The sequence below is a fragment of the Aythya marila genome, assembly GCF_965140915.1.
Source record: "Aythya marila genome assembly, chromosome: 1".
Classification (NCBI taxonomy): Eukaryota; Metazoa; Chordata; class Aves; order Anseriformes; family Anatidae; genus Aythya; species Aythya marila.
The window spans coordinates 160,384,822-160,402,728 of record NC_139042.1 but is presented as its reverse complement, the minus strand read 5'-3'; the positions used below and the strand labels follow the sequence as shown (position 1 = coordinate 160,402,728).

The 17,907-nt window shown below is 36.5% G+C and overlaps 1 protein-coding gene across 3 annotated transcripts in view; it reads right to left on the bottom strand.

The window, feature by feature from the left end:
• Positions 1-17,907, bottom strand: part of VEZT (vezatin, adherens junctions transmembrane protein) — a 62,224-nt gene that overhangs the window by 15,110 nt on the left and 29,207 nt on the right. For 2 of the 3 annotated variants that reach the window (XR_014319577.1, XM_082784922.1), the window contains exons 4-8: positions 17,442-17,617; positions 15,599-15,874; positions 12,237-12,386; positions 4,262-4,409; positions 802-1,133 (exon numbers count right to left, since the gene is read on the bottom strand). Coding sequence is in view for 2 of the 3 variants with exons in the window: in XM_082784922.1 (XP_082641048.1) it covers positions 802-1,133; positions 4,262-4,409; positions 12,237-12,386; positions 15,599-15,874; positions 17,442-17,617 (1,082 nt within the window). In the remaining variant the exon portion in view is untranslated. The remainder of the gene's footprint in view (positions 1-801; positions 1,134-4,261; positions 4,410-12,236; positions 12,387-15,598; positions 15,875-17,441; positions 17,618-17,907) is intronic. The other variant, XM_082784923.1, reaches the window with a different exon arrangement.

Genomic DNA, 17,907 nt, shown 5'->3' with positions numbered 1-17,907 from the left:
AATAATAATAAATATTTGACTTTACCATTCTTCAAGTATTTAATCTAATCAATATCATGCTATTTTCTTCAGCTTCTCAAGATCTAGTTTAGCCAACTCCTCAAAGATGCCCCACAGTTTTAAAAATAAGATCCCTTTCTCCACATCAAGATACACTGTTCACCTACACTCATTACAGTAATTCTTAGAAGTAAGGTTAAAAGTGTAGAACAGTTTCAACTATTTCACCAAGACAGTGATGACACTTTAAAAATATTTGCTATGTAGTTACTATGCACCAAACTTCTATAGCATTTGGTATGTTACAAAATCAATGAAAGATGTTTATTGATTTTTTTTCAGGGAAGTGACAAAAGCAAAGACATATTAATGCACTGATTCACTTCAATTTTGTCACCAGATATCTACCAGGATAATAACCAGGATACAATATCAGATTCCACATTGAACCAAGGCTCTTTAACTCAACTCTATGTGAAGATACACCTAGTAGGTGACGTAGCTGAAAGCTCAGACACAGCAACAGGCAGAGCATGAGAATGTAAGTGGTGAAATACTCTTTTAAGCACTGTTGAGAGAATTCTACTGTCAAATAACGTCTTTTAAAGTGGAGCTAGTGCCTTGGAAACCAACATCTTCAGTAGAATCAATTATGAACAGAAGAGGCATGAATTACTTGCAATGACTACAGGTATCTGCGTTTTTTCTTTCTAATCCGGGATATAAACTGACAACTCAGAGAACTTGAGTTAGAGGCCTTCTTCCCACAGGCACGTTCTCCTAATTCATGTGTAAACTTACTCATTCAGCAGTGCCTTGAGATGAAGCTGCAAGCTGCGTACTGCTGTCTGAAGGCTGTTCAACTCCCTCGACTTCTGCTTTGTTCTGGTTGGCCGCTCGAAACCTGACTGATGCTGAGTTTCAAAGTACCGATAAAACTCATAGCTTCGCTTTAGCTCCTCCAAGCAGGCAGCATGTGTATGAGGTAGGCCTTGAGTCACATCAGACAAGATATGATGAGGCAACCGTTCAGGGGAGATCAAGGGCTTGGGGGACGCATTGGCTGGCGAGAGGAGCAGTACCAGCCTCCTGAAGAATTCTGAACTCTGCCCTACCCAGAGCTGAAACAGAACCTGTAAAACAGAGTGAGGTTAGCCAGCTGCCAAAATAAATGTACAGATACAGAATGCAAACACATTCCTCGGCCCACCGCAGCAGCTCTGAAAAACTGAGAAAATCCGCTTCACGTTTTTGAAGGGTATCCCGGACCATGCGAGTTCAGATCTTGTGAACCTTAGGTGACTGTTAATTCTTTCATGAAGTCCATTATACGCAATTATGTTCAAAAGGTTGTCAGAGACCTACAATTTCATATTCTCCCCAGGTAGTCTCATTATTTGCTATAATCTCCAAATACCCTACAGCTTACAAATAGCAGCCAAAATTCCAGTGGCAGCAAAGACATTTTTTCCTTTGTAACATCAAACTATCAGTTTTATGATCTACTTACTAACTACTGCCTTGGCCCACACCCAACCTTTAAACACGAGTCTAATTGCACTGTACTCCAACAAAAGCCATTCTACTTCTGGAGAAAGCTGAGCTGCTTACTTTTTTTTTTCAGCCAACGTGAGAAACATCACCAATGCCATTAAGGGAGGGAAAGACCCAACACTATGTGAAGAGATTATTCAAATCACAATATTATATATGGTACAAAAGAGGTCAGGCAACTTGGAACAAGCAAACCCCAAACTATGGTTTCTCAGAAACTTCCACTTCAAATGCAATGAACACAACTGTTCTTTATTTATGGAAGACCATTGGCTTTGCAGACCATGACAAAACAGTAGCATCTTATACCTCTAAAATAAAAGGATAGATTATGACACTTTACTCTGCAATATCAGTCCTTATTAACAAGGATCAACTTCATCTAAATACAAGGTGTAGTCTGAAACCTATTCCAAAGCACTCCAGACTGAGGAAGACAAAGCAATTACTCACCATGTCCTTTTCTCTGCTACAGAATAAGGCTAACAAATGCTTGTTCAGATTTTATTTTTTCAATCTACAGGACTTGCAATGAGATACGTAAAACTTTGCACTCTTACTACTATTGACAAGTAACATTTTTTTTCAGTGCAGAACAAGAGCAAAACACTCAAAACAATAACTCAAAAAAAGTTAAATGCCCTCAGATCAATGCGGTCAGATATACCCAAGGATGTATCAAAACACCTGGATGTGAAGTGACAAAATATTCCAGAAGGAAAAAAATATCAATTAAAAAAAGATGTTTATGAGAAGAAATAACAGTTTGAGATGAACAGAATGAGAGCACACATGCAAGAATGATTTGGCTGGGTGTTAAAAAACAACAGCAACAAAAAAAACCACCACAAGCCAAGTGAGGTTAGGAAAGCAGGGGGTGGAGGAAGCAAACAAATTGGCAGGAATTACCTAAGTGTCTCTGAAGGTGCGGTACCTTGGATAAAGAGTCAAGAGCTCAGGTTATAACGCACACAAAAGACAACTAAACCCTTCCTCCAGACAGAACGCAAAAGCAGTAAAAAGGTAGCACACAAAAGAAGTGAACTTCAGGAAATGAAAACAACAACTCAAATTCCACCTGAAAAAAGGTACAAAGGATGAGAGAAAAGGAAATTCCAGATGTATGTAGGGTTGAAAATCGTTTGTTCTAGCCATAAATTTTGATTATTTTTATCTGTATTCAGACTTCACACAAAACATCCAACTGGTCTTCACAGCTTGGATCAGTATTTATTTTCAAGCCGAAAAATTTTACTCTTTAAACTGGTGTAGTGCAAGGACAAGGTAGCCAAAACACATAGGCTACATTGGTCATATGGCCTAGGCATGGGCTTGAATGAAAATAAAAATATTCACCAAATCTGATACATGTCTGTATTTTACCTGCATTTTAAAATAACGGAAAGTGCTCTCAAAGGCAAAAAAATACAAAAAAAATAAAGAGGACTACACGTAGATCCTGGGCTCACAATACAAATATGCCCCAAGGTCATCTAACTATTTTGTTACTACAGTACAAATCTGCTTAGATTTACGTTAATTTAGCTCGACTCAACTACACCACACCCAGCCTTCACCAATGTCATCAGTTCAGGCAAATTCCGATTTCTAGTTGTGACTTTAACTCTACCCAGAAAGTACTCCATCCAGTTTAATTAAAACAGATTTCAGTGAAATTACTGCAAATGGCAAGTAAACAAAGTCTTAGTTTACAAGCTTGGGCAACTCTAATTGACTTATTGAGCTTAAAAAGAACTGGGTAAGTCGGCTTGCGTGACTGTAATTAGAAGTTCAGCTCATTAAAAGGCAAGAAAAAATCCCCCAAACTTACATCTGATGTAGCACATAGCTTACAACCAATTAGACAAAACCTCAAAGCTTTGCAACTACTAATGCTGGTACCATTTACGGTCAGTAGAAAAGAAATCGAGGCCTAGAAATTACGTGAATAAAATGCAACAAGAGCCAACCTCATAAAAACAAAGAAGTCACATAATAATGGAATTTTCCATTAAAAAAGAGTAAAATGGAACTGCCTAGGCACAGAACCACTAGAGCATAGAAGGTTTGCATTCAAATTAGATCTAATTGCGAACATTTACTCAAGCACATTAAACATACTTAACATCTCAAAACAAAATAGATTAAAAAGGCCATTAAATGATTGTCATTCTGCTCAGTTAAACATCTTTTCAAAGATCAAAGAACTTCACTGGATCATGGCAGCAGGGGCCCAGATTTATACTTCTCTGTGTAGCCAAATGCATCTATTCCCTCTGACAATTACAACTAATTTACATCTTTGGATGTCTCTCTTTTTATCAAAGTCAAGCGATTAATTAAAAAGATTTAAGTACAAACCTGGAAATTATTTTATTTATCTGGAATCATGTGAAATCAAAGAACAAAAGCTCAGGTTTAAGGAGAAGGTTGATCAAGCTGATTATAAAACACTGACTTGAATTTGTATGATTGACAGCACAAAATCCTCATGTTGTATTGTGCAACTTCTCTTCAAATACATGCAAAAAGAAATCATGTAATGCCAATACATGTAGAAACACATGATATGAGACAACTTTTACTTCCTTCCTCAGTTGACTGTGTTACCACAGGCTAGTATACACAACCCAAATGGCCTCATGACAATTAAAAAAAAATCATGCTGAGCCATCGTGGATGTGCCTGTTCTTCTAGGAGAGATTACCTTGAGGGCAGGCAAGCTGAAGCCATCTGTGAGATTGTGTGCCTCCTCTTCAGACACCTGCTCTTCGCTCAGTCCCAGACCCAGCTCCTTGAAAGGGACTACACAGATGTAGCTGGTCACGTTGTCGCTCTCAGAGTTCAGCGGGTAGGTTTAGCCAGAGTTAAGGTGGGTAGCAAAGCAACTTTTGCATTAAAAATAAAAGCATAAAAACAGCTAACAAGGATTCTTATTTCTGGTAATTTAAATGAAAGAACACGTAATCCCTGTTTAGTTGAACCCAAATTGAACTTCTAATTGAACTTCTTCCAAACTTTCTTCATAGCACAGGTTTTAAAGGCTAAGAGAAGGATGAGATAAGACCTTGACTAAACATCCAATAATATGATAATATTAATAATATAACATACTAAATACAACTACCTAAAAAGAGACAAATTAAAACATATTGATGAAAATCCCTACATTCCTTTCAAGTTAGATTGCTTTAGCTTCGATTAGTAAATTCCCAACAATTAGATCATGTCAATCTCACAACAGAAATCATTATAACAGATGAGAGAGGAAGACAACATTTGTGCAATTTGGAGTTTCAAAGGTAGCCTATGTTATAGGCCAAACTCGGGACAACTGCAGGAATTCCCTGCAAGTCCTGCTTGTGGAGGGACTGCTCGGAGACCTTTGCAATAACACTTCCTTGGTATTTCAGATATTACCATGAAAAAGAGCAGCTCCCAGTTGTTATACTGTTAATTCAATACCAAAATTCCCAGACACAGTAAGGTTTCCTACAGCCAAAGCTCAATTATCTTTAACATATTTTGTGAGAATACATGAACTAATATTCCCATCACTTCGCTCTGTGTGTCAGCAGTGACTTTGACGTTTTATTGAATAATTAGCTAAGAAAGTTGATGGAGCGTGGCTTTGATCACCATGCCTCGTTACCTAGTTTACAAAGTAGCTTAGTTAATTTAGGCCCCAATCTTGATAATTCTTAATGATATATACAGTGCTGTTCGCCTGAGAAATCTCAGTAAATATGCATTTTAACAGACCTACCTATTCACACATAAAAATATAAGTACAAGAAAAAAAGTCAAGTCTTTCAATAGCACTTTTCTGCTGATGCTAGAATCATAAGACCCATGTGGTAATTTTTTTACTATTTAAAAAAACGTACCTTTGCAACCCTCAAACTGTGGTGAAATGCTTAAAAAATAGGAAACAAGCATAATATAACTCTAATGCTAGAGGAACAGATAAAAACAATCCATAGACTAGGCAGCATTTCTGTTAGAATGGTGCTAATTTTAAGCAAACCTTATGCTGGGGAAAGAGGAGATGGGACAGTTCAAGATTTCTGTAAAGTGAGAATAAATATCCAGTCAAAAAACAGTAAGATTTGCTTTAAAAAATGATTTATGACTTATTGCCACAAGTACACCTTCGTTCCAAAGGAAAATAAAAGAAATTGCAAAGCATTCACGAAAATACTTCTAATTTAAACTATGTTATTTTCCTCTATGTTTTGATTTACAAACTGAATACTCTCATCTCTTGGGTCACACAAAGCCCACTAGAAGTACTTGTCTCTTGTCCAACTAATCTGGTTTCTGGGGAAGCTACAAGTTCCACCCACTTTCACTCCCAAATTTTCCACCTGCTAAGCTCTCATAGGATTCAACTTGCTGAAGAAAATATTTATCCCTTGAGTAGAAGAACAGTGCATGAAGTGAATTTTTTGTGCCTCAGGAAACAGCAATACTATGTCTCTGGGCTCTGAACAAACAAATACATTTCTCCTTAATTCCTCCCAAAAGTCCAGGAAGAAAGAAGCCTCTTAAGTGTCCTCCAGAAGCACCAATGCAGGTGAAAACCTGCAATGCAAATGCAGGTTGAAGCAATGCAAATGACTCAGGAACACAACATGGTGTCACCAGCTGCTGTTGTCACACGGTGTCGGCTGGGTCAGCTATTCTAAATTAACCTGACTGCGTGCCCAGCAGATGGAGCACAGGGGATGAGGATTTTATCTCCACAAGAGTTTGCAAAATCAGGTCAAAACCCTTCAGGACCAATTATCCTAGAGGCTGATAATATTCTGTGATAATCTTTGTCCTGCAACAAGGCATTTCCAAAACACAAGCATCTCAAAAAGCAGTTTGAACACATGTTGATTTTCATGAAATCATGCTAAAAATCATAAGGAACCTCTCAAACGGGTGGTTTGACCAAATGAGCCATTTATCCATAGTACATCTCAGCAAGGGATTCCCACCAAACTCCCATGTCTCCTGCCTTGTCCTCTTACTTCCAATCATTTTTGTTAAGAATATACATGTATTTCCTTAATGGACTTTGATCTAAACCGTAAGATGTCTCTCTTTTTATTCACATTGAGAGATTAGCTAAAAAGATGCAAGCAAATAAACTTACATAACTTAAATGTTTCTGTCTTTGAGGAAATACTTTATTCATCTGTTCAACTTATATTCCTTATAAGCTTGGAGCAAGGGAAGACAAAGCTACTTAATAAGAAACTGTCACATCCAAAATAAAATATCTGTACAATGAATACGTAACCTCTGCCAGGAGGCTCATCGTAATAAAAAGCAACACTACTAATGTACCCACGTACACAACAATTTCATATTAGTACTTTGCTCTTCAAAAGCACATCCTCATCTAAAGATCTAATGATGGCCTCAAAGTATTCCTAAGAAACCCAAGCTGCTCTCTCATAAAATTCTCACCCGCTGGAAGGGATGAGCAAAGCATGCGATGAACTGGCTGGTCAACAGAAAACCATCTAACTGAAAAATTCTCATGCATCTTTGCTTAGACCTTCCAGAAGTGGATTTCTGATTTAGGCTTTTACAATCCAAGGACACTACAATTATATATATTTAGCTTGTGTGAGGTTTTCCTGTGCAAACTCTCTCTCCCAAATGAAAAAGTGTTTTTCTAACATTTCATGAAGCAATAACTAAACATTTTACAGAGGAGAAGAAACAAATTTTACTAGATTCACAAGGAGCAAATTTAAAAGTTTTCCCAAGCTCAGTGCATCTCAAACACACAGAATGGATTTTATATTCACTACACCGTAATGAGACACCATTCAATTTAGAAATACTAGAATCACAGAATCATAGAACATTCTGAGTCGGACGGGACTCACAAGGATCACCAAGTCCAACTCCTGGCTCCACACAGCTCCACCCAAGAAGGCCTTATACTTACAACAAAACTAAAGTTGCTTGAGTTTATATGGTCAAACTCCCAGGTCCTATCCATCAAGTGAGTTGAATGGAAATGGAGTACCACACCATCTTCCATCAGCTGAGAATTAGACTGTTAACATCATCCAGTAACACAAGCTACACAATTTCCTCCATCCAGCTTGAGTATAATTAAATCAGTGCATAAACCATAGATTCTTATGATGCAGAACCCACAATGCTCTTAAGCATAAAAATATTAAACGACTGGCACACTGACTGACGTATTGCCTCCAAGTTATTACACAGTTCAATGGAGTATAGTGCAGAGATTTGCTGCGCTACTACTGACTAGTTTGCATAACATCCTGTAAATACTCAACCCAAAATATCTAATTTCTAGTTTAAGCTTTGAACCACTGCATCCTGCTATACCCTTATTTTCCAGATTAAAGGAGAAATGCTCTTATCTTCTGTGACTTTGAGCAATGTACTCTTCCTGATATGAACAACTCAGAGTAAGGATGGCAGCAGAAAACACTGAATTGTTTCTGCAAGTTCACAGCTGTCGCTTCCCACGAAATGTAAAGAATCCGTCTCACGAAATATTACTGGTCCACTGAGTCTGACAGAAACACCTGGTATAAGCTAAAGTACAATCATATATTTTTTTCTATTTTACATGGGAACAAATGTTAATTAGGAAGATATTAATTTATTCCATTCACTGAAATGAGCTAAAAAGTGGCATACTGGCCACAAGCAAATACTAACAAACTTCTAGTCCTACTGAAGTGAGTAACAATAACGTATCAGGTTTGTGCAATTTGTATTGCCTATTTGTATTTACATAGTAAAGCTGTGAATTAAGATTTTTAATTCTCTGTAACAACTTCCTCAGACAGATCTCCCTCTTACTCAATAAAAGTGTAATTTGACACAAATATTTAAACAGTAGAAATACTACTGATGGGTATAAAAGCTACAGTGAATGGATTAGCACAGATCAACATATACCTTATCATTTAAGGTGTATTTAATCATTTATTTTTACCTTTCAGTCACTTATGTCTACAGTTAAGATCAATATTTAGGTCAGCAAGTTTTAAACTCAGCCCAACAGTCACCAGCTCAGCCGCTCAGGTATGTACCCGTCCTTGGCTCTCTTTAAGTCAGACGTAAAGCAAGTGCCTAAGGTTTAAAGCAGCTTCTCTTTGGCTTCCAATAGCATTAGTCTTACTGATTCAAAATATGAATTTGAGGCTTATTTCAGAAATAATGAAATACATTAAAGTGTATGTAACAACCTACTTCAGTTACAAGTATTTCTAGTAAGTTCTGAACACATAAGAATGCTTTAAATGAAAACTTATTTTAAATTGTAGTATACCTTTTACTACATTAGTGAATTTAGTATCATTTTCTGTATTACTTTAACCATTTTATGTCATAATAGACATGTCTTTGTTCAAGAGCTATTGTCTTAAGGCAACGATTATCACCAGATGTACGATAATTCTCAGTCTCAGTTTTCCAGGTTCATTATAAGAAAGACAAAGATGAAGGAAAATGGGGCATTCTGCACATTATCATCCTTTTGTAGCCACTGAACCACACAGAGGACCTAGACTGTGACTGTGACTTTATTTTGATAACTAGACATCACATAAAAATGACCTCTGGAGTCAGAGATTCACCACTGTTGTTGAATGACAAGCATCATCCCCATGTAATGATATCAACTGAATACTGCAACCAAGGAAAGTAAACTGTAATATAGAAAATTATTTCCCATTGACACAGGCTTCAAAGCTTGGCTCTTTTCTGACTTTTTTGTTTTTGAAACATCTTATTTCAGTGTCAGACTCTCATGAAAGAAAAGCAGACAGCAATATTAGAAGGTTGGTACAGCAGAAGAAAACATAATGGATCGCATCCTCAAATGATGTCAATGAATACAACACTGTGGAAGAAGATGAATGGTGAGCATTTATATCATGTGAAGATCCAGTTCTACTTTAATATCCATTAATTCTCATATCAAAGTGCTGTGGCCAATCAGCCAACAAATTTTCAGTGTTATCTCTCTTCCCCCACAACGAACTCTCACATTGCATGTACTGTTTATTTGCTTATGCTCTCAAGAAATTACTACTTCCTTATTTTATAAAGAACAAAATGACCCTAAAGAATAATGTCATCTATTAAAATGGAACTAACCTTTGATCCTTAGTATATTAGCTGGGAAGTCTCAAGTTTTACCGTTCTTGGGACTAGGAGGCATTTCACTTATTGAATTTCTAGTGAAAAATGTTTCAAGCAAAAAAACAACCACAGTTTTTCACTTGCATAAATACAGAGATACATCTGCTCCACTACAGAGACACAAACTAATATCCAGTAAAACACTTAAAAATGTATTAAACAGTATTATGATTAATCAGGAAAAAGTTTTTTTCTATTATTAATTTTAAATATATAATATTGTTCCAAATATTGAACATTCGGATTTTTTCTCTATTTTTTTCCTCAAATTTTTGTTTTTTGTTTTGTTGATTAATAGTGCTACTGGATTCATGTCTTTCATAGTGCTCAGAAAAAGCACCTTTCAAATAGAAATTCATTAGTTCATATTCAGATAACTCTAGAGGAGATTAAGTTGGGAAAATCTTCTGATTTTGCACAAAGCAGAACTTACTAAAAAGAACCATAGAAGTCAGAAGTGGGATCTCTTTTCCAGACTTTGGGTGGAAGTTGCTTTCCTTTAATTTATCAACATTCCTTTCCCTCAGTTTATTGCCTTACGCCTTTATTTAATCTCTCCAGTTCCTCATTCTCTTTGCTGTAGGCCACATTTGTGCTAACGACACGATGATGGACAAGAGCATTAAAGTTGTCACAACTGGCAGGTGTGAATGCTTTTGACGTGAAGGCATCTTTGGCCCCTCCAGTGTAAGCGTTCTATTTAATTGCACAAGGCAGTGGAATCTATGTGAAAGATGCTCCTTGCCATCAACGCCCGTATAATACACGGAGCATTTTCAGGCACTCATGATATGCAGGGAAAACTACAAATTAAGACAACTGGAAACTACCTTAAAGCTGCTCTTAATTATTTTGGTGGGGAGGAGGAATCATTTACCCACCTTCCTCACATTTAAATTCCCTGCTTTCAGTTTACAAGCACTGCTGATTTGACCAAGTCTGCATCTTAACTCTTTTTTCCACTCTGCCACTCTGACACTCTTTTTTCCACTATGTTCTGCATGTATAATGCTTCTAAAGAATGTTTATCTTTCCATTTGTCAAAGAACTATACACATACAGTTTAAATATATTTTTCACTATTTATTTTTTTCTGGTTTTCCTACTACAATAGCTACATGATAATTTGGTATAATGTAACTTCCATCTCAAAGATCTTTCAAAAACAGATGCAAATGTCAAATAATCCAAAGGAAACAAGAGACTTTCTTCTCTTATGTTCCTTAATTTAAAAGCCATTCCAAGAAATTTAACAGTTAGAAAACTAGTGGACTGTCTAATTCACACCAATGTTCCTTGCACCTGTAATCTCCACAGTCAAAGCAACACACCTTTTCATAGCAACTACTAGATTTCCTTTCTTCATGCTGGAGGATATTTGTGAAGGCCATGTCCACCGATCCCATTTTCAAATCCCTTCCTGTGCTTTTAGAAACAATTCTTGATTAATGCCAAGCTAGGTACCAGTTGCCTCTACCAACGTGTTTGAACTAGTCAATTTTTTTTTCCTTTATGTCACCAGTACACCTTAATCCTCAGTGCTAAGAGTTAAGCCTTGAGCTGAGAATGAGGATGCCTACATGAGTTACTACTTTGCAAATAAACACTTATTTCCTTCAGAGTGAATGCATGCTCTCACAGCTTCGTGTGTGCCTGTGTCACATGCTATTATTCAATATTAATCGAGGATGTTTCAGGAAGGCAAAACAAGTTATTTGTCATGACAGATTTTCACAAATTGCATTAACAGTAGCTTTTTTTTTTTCTCTACATGAAGTTTCTCAGATAAGAGACATGTCTGTTTTATTTTTTGCTAAAATAGAGGGTGAAGGCATTGTTATTTCCTATGTAGTGCAATAAACATAGTAAAACAGTCTTGAAATGCTAACACCATTAAAGAAAGTATACAACTCACTGAGGAAATGTAGATGCTGCTTCACAAAGTCAAATCTGAACCAAGTGTTCTAGTTTGGTTCAGGGTAGAAACTCCTCACTCTTAAACGTGCACTTTGGCTAATTATTGTAATGAGAGTTTTCACCCAGCTTGTCTGAAACAGAAAATCAACTTATCTTTGAACATGGGGACAATGAGCGAATGGGCTCATCAGTCAGAGGAAAGGTTATTTTCGTGCAAGGGAAAATGATAGCTAAAAATAATTAAAAAACGAAATCCCAAAGGACTCTGAAGTACTTCAGTACTTGCACCAGAGGCATGGGCACCAATAATTAGAACAATGTTTTCAGTATATAGGATTTTATCTCACATTGCACAGTGCAAAAAAAAAAAAAAAAAAAAGAAAAAATTAAGACTGTTCCAAACCAAGCATAAGCCCAAATTTACTATGCTACCTTTCCTTTATTTCATTTAGATATGTAATTAGATTGTATGTTTCTAGACATGCCAACTCTAAACATTGGCACAACCACAGGTGGGTAGCATTAATGGAATAACTGAACTTTTTTGTTGTTGTTTTTTACAAAAAGGATATTTTTTCAGCATGTACAGAGTAGCCAGTCTTGAAGCTCGAAAGTTGGCTCTGACAGATCGATAAACAGCTTTCCGGAGACCAATAAGATGTTGACTAGGATGTTGTCCAGCTTTATTAAATGGGCAAGCGGCACTGACCCTGTCAAGCAAACTTGAAAAGTAAAATGTGATACAACTGTACAGATGTCCTAAAGTATTTTTAAAGACAGTACATCAGTTTTCTTATTCCATTACTTAGAAACTTTTTCAAATTGCTCAGTAGCTATGACAGCAAAAAAAAAAATAAAAAAAAATCCATCATATCAATGACTTATTTAATCAAAATCTTAGATAAGCAGATAGGACTCCTCAACAGGCAGCCTGATTCCATTCTCATCTGAGCCATGGTAAAACTCCTGAGGACATTTGTCTTCTCCAAAGTGTTCAAAATGAATATACTAAACGTAAGTAGGCCACAACATTATTTCTGATACAAAACTGTTACATGCCTAGTATAAGTTTTGGAAATTTTAACATGCAGATATTTAACATACACCTCTTTATACAAAAATTTGCTCTTTAAACTATTTTTGCAGAAAAAATGTGCTACTATTTTTTGTTTTCCATGTAAAAAACTATTTTCTTTCAAGCCATCCCTGCAGAATTCTTCTCTAGGTCAACAGAAATATTATGTAAGTGGGGAAATAGCTTTTACCAATTGTGCAATGAATGACAGCAGTGTTTTGTGGAAGCCAAGACAGGTAAACACATGAAATATATGTAATTAAATCAGCAAATTTGAAAATACGATTTGGTATTCATATATTCCGGTGAATACACAATTTAAAAGAAACTATGACACTTACTTATTTGACTATACTTCAAAATAGCTCTAGAATTGTAAGAAATTGCCTAATCTGGAAATAAACTGAATTGTGAATTGCATAAACATTAAGTATGTTCATGTAACACTAAGCTGTAGATAAAGGAAAAAAATATTAGTTACTTCTGTTCATGCACAGTCTTGATGTCAAACCTATGACTGCAACACTGAAAATAGTGGACAGTTCACCCTCTCTACCTGCTGGCATTGTTTTTACTAGAACCAGCTTAAAAATGGACATAGTGTGGTCAGTAAGTGACGAATTGTTTGGGGACTGGAGCTGCTTCTGCTCTCACCTTGCTCAGATTGCTCAGGCAACAAGGTAATTTCACATCTTCAGTCACATAAAAGGGAATAGCATAGTGGGTACCTGGAAAGACGAGTGTGTTCCTGCACTGATAACTATTTTATCTAGCCTATTTCCATCTTAACAAACAGAGAGAGAAATAGAGAGCAAAAAATAGCTGTGGAAAACAACGTAAGGCTGAATCTGCAGACCCGGGTTTGCTATAGCACAGTTTAGCTAAGTACAGCTAGCCAAAATCTGGACTCAATATTATTTAACCGTCAGCTTCAGTATCTTTCCATTCATGACAGAGTTACTGCACAGTCCAGACTCTGCTAAGCTAGCAGTATATTCAAACAGCAGCGTACGCATCATGGAATGGGTGCTGTGCTACCTGGTTGACAAACCCATTCTTTCAAAGATGTAAAACACATCCTCATTAACTTTTCAGGTGCAACCATTTCTACTGCCATAAGATTTTCCCTGAACAAGCATCAAGACTTTGACAAGGTTACCACTGGTGAACATACCAAACTGAGTTCTTCTAAGATTTGTTGTAGCAAAATTCAGGAAAAGAAGAAAGGAGAGCTAGGGTTTTTTGGATCATACATGAAGCATTTTGTCAAGCAAAGAACTTCATGGTGCTCTGTGCAGCAGCATCTCTTACATATATGGATGCAGAAAAGGACACTCTGGAGTTCGAACTTCATCCAAACTAAAACAAACCCAAACCTCTATGACTCTGACTTCTTCATACTGGACAATTATTCCAATGAGATTGCTGACACAGGCTGACTTCTCCCACTCCATCCATACTCAATCTTTTGAAAAGCTTGCCAGAGTTTTAAGTAAAGGGGCTGAGATCAAGCACCAGCTTAAAGACCAGTCTGGTTTTTGTTAATCTGTTATCTAAGATATGTAGTAAAAGAACAAGGCACCAGCAATTTTGACACTGACCACAAGTTCGTTTGCTTAAACTTAGGAAAAAATCCAAATGTTTTCTCATCTGTAATTTGGACAAGCCCTAACAATAATTTCTTTTAAGAACCCATTTGCAAAGATAAGACTGCCTATTGCTTAACTATATGTTTCTTCAGAAAATAAAACAAAAAAAAACATAGCTGGGCAGACTGAAGATGTGCTTATGCATTCCAAAGGGAGAATAAAACAAGTATGCTTCTACAAAGCATACTGAAAGCATCTCAAGCTCGAAAATTAATTCAAAATGCAAAGTCTACAGTTTCAATCTTGCATGTACCAACATGTACCTGAGAACAGAGCAGCTGGTCTAGCAGGAACAAACAACTTTGTGGTGCACGGAACTTTTTATTGGTTTTAGAAAAAGTCAGCTGGATTTTAGTTGCTGGCACTTCCCACCTCCTTTAACCTTATGTCTAACTGACACAGGCACATTTCTAGCAATAGGTTGCTACCACAGAAAAGGATAGCTGGCAATGAGAACAGGCCTGTTGGTTTTGGGGTCATTGCACACACTGAACACGTGCTATGTCCTTTCACACAGAAAAAAATAAAAATAAAAAAATAACCCAAATAGTTAAATTACCTACAGAGCTAAATAACTAGGAAAACCTTCATAACTTAAGTGGACAGGAGGCAAATTCAAGAGGAAATTAAGACTCTAAACACCTTAACAATTGTATGCAAGAATGGAAAGGTATTGCAATTTTTTTTTTTTTTTAGGTGGGAAATGACCTCTGGATAGTCTTTGCTGATTGCTGGTTTTCATTACTTCAGACTGTTCTTTGATAATTTTCATGTAATCTTGTTTTCTAAAAGAAGAATGATTACTTGCATATTTACATGGACTTGATCATTTAAAGTACAAAAAACCCTTAAGCAAACAGCCTCTCAAATAATCCCCCCAAATGGCTAATTAAATTGGTGCAAGGTACTTAATATATTTCATGGCCAGCACTGCAAGAGACTTTCAAAGTCATAGATGCCCAGTCCGGATTTGTGACACTTCATTCTCCTTCAGAATAAATAGTTTTAACAATGGGTAGTTAGAATTCATACTTTTATGTTGGTGAACATAACTGTAATTATACTATTTAATGCAAATGGAAAGTTTTCAGTAATATGCTTTCCAGCAATTTCACTTGTGAAAGTGTTCTAGGAGGCAGTGCAATGAGACTATTTTTAAACAGCATATGGCTTGAATGGATCAATTTATTAAAGTGAAATGTGGACTCACAGGGTAAATCCTCTGGAAATTACTTCAGTCTCTTGAATGAGTCGTAGAGCTTTTCTCACAAGATTAGTAAAAGCTCGACTATTTGCCACTGTTTCTTCCAGCTGGACACAGTATTTTCGCAGGGACATTTGTAGCTTGGCTGTCCTCCATGTGCCCCACACTCGAAAGATTGCATACACAAGCAGAACTAGTCCCCACGGCAGCCACGACGATTCCTTCCACCATGAAGGAAGCATAAGCAGTGCACTTACAAAGGCAAGCAACAGCGAGACATCCCTGCAAACAGAGAAAGTAGTATCAGCCATAGATTCCTGAGGCCAAACAGGTGGGAAGTACATGTAGGTTTCTTAAGCAAGCTGTAAACACCAAAAAAGCCAGCTTTTTAGTGGTACGAGTAGACGAGTAATTTACCACTCTGAAAGGTCAGTTTATCTTACACACATGACTTAAAAACAACCACACAACCAAAAAACTGACTACTCAGCATTATGAGCCCGGGTGGGTAGGAACAGGAATATTTGTATTTCCAGGTTCAAAAGTGCAGTAGGAAAGGGCATGTTTTTTTTTTTTTTTTTTTTTTTTTTTTTTTTTTTTTTTTTTTTTAGTAACAAAACCCTCAAGTAATACCAGCTTTATTTTTTCCAGTTTCTGACTTATTTAACTTGGACACCAACAGACCACTAGTTTTTAACATGTTTTTATAAAATGACTTGAATAATCATTTTAAAAGATTTGGCAGCTTTTGAAAATCCTTAAAAACCAGAGTCACTAGTATCTCATTTCAGTTATTTCTCAAGGACATTTTCAAATCCTCTGTTATTTTCACCTAGAAAAATTCTACAAAAAAGTGACTCTTAGAATATACAGTGTCTCATATGTAGTATTATAGTTGCAGTTTTGTAAAATTATGATAGTCTTCACAGAGATGGATGGGATATGGGCATGGAGACTTTAATTTTTTCCAGATTTCTTAAAAGAAAAAATATTGTTTTTCTTCCCCTTGAAAGCTTTTCAGAAATTTTCTGAATATCAGAAATTTTTTAAGGGTTCTTTATAATCTGAACAGTTAAAGAAACAATGAATAGTGTTAGGACCAAGACAAACCACTGGAGTAAGGTGATTTAAAAGTTCTTGTTTGACAGGGAACATCAGTAATGGCATAATACATCCTAATAATTCCATCTATTTTCCTAACATATGGATGAAAACATACCACTTGCCTGTGTCATGAGAGATTGTTATCTCCTGATTCCCACCCATTTCTGAGTGACCCTTTCAGACTACCCATCATTCTTGTTATTTTTCAAATACAGGTGCTAGGTGTTTAGACATTGCTGCAGGTAGCTCCTTCAGCATTCTAGGGTGAATTTCACCAGCCTCTTCAAACCTGAATGCACTGTATCTAAATGTTCTTTAGTCTGTTCTTCTAGTATTCTACAGCTAATTCTAATTGCCCCCCATACAATTAAAGTGCTTCATAAAGACTGCAGTGAAAGACACACTTTCCAATTCAGTCTACACAATCACATCTCATTTCTCAAAATCATCACTGTATAGCTTTAGAAATTGATGAATTCATCCATGTTAGTTTTTCCTCATGGCAAGTTTGCAAGTATCCATTTATGTTTATGTAGCTATCTCAGATTAAAACTCACTCTTTCAATAAAATGCCTGAGGGAAAAATATGCTTATCTATGAATGTGGGGACTAGTGGACTCAAAGACCTGAGGAAAAAAAACAAACACAAAACCAATTACTATATTGCTACATTTTCTGTAAAGACCACACAACCTATTTTTTTCAGTTTAACAGTGAATACAGTTGTAGGTACTCTGTACAATACCAAATATTAGGAGTTGCTAGGGAGCGTAGTGTTGGAAGCCGTCCATTTTCCTGTTGCTTACACTGCCCCGCAGACAGGATACTCGGGTCAAGGAACTCAATCAGTTCCACATCCTCCTGCAGCAGAACTTCCTGTTGCAGGATGGTACGGAGTGTGTCAAATCGAAATCCGACATCCTTACCACAAATGGGCAGGAGAAAAAAACAGGTATTAGTAAAGAACATGCAAACTCTTAAAATTAAGTTATTAGAACAAGGAAAATACCCAGACACTCCACACTTCACTGATGGCTCTCTCTTCCTGAAGATTACAAAAATATTTCAGATATATCAGCAGTAGACTCCTCACTTTTTTTTAACTTGTTAAAATTTAAAAATTCATTTACTACCTAACAATTCAGCCTTGCAGGGTGTATCGCACTGATCCTAGACAGTAACAATATTTGGTAAAATGCCACAAGTTATGC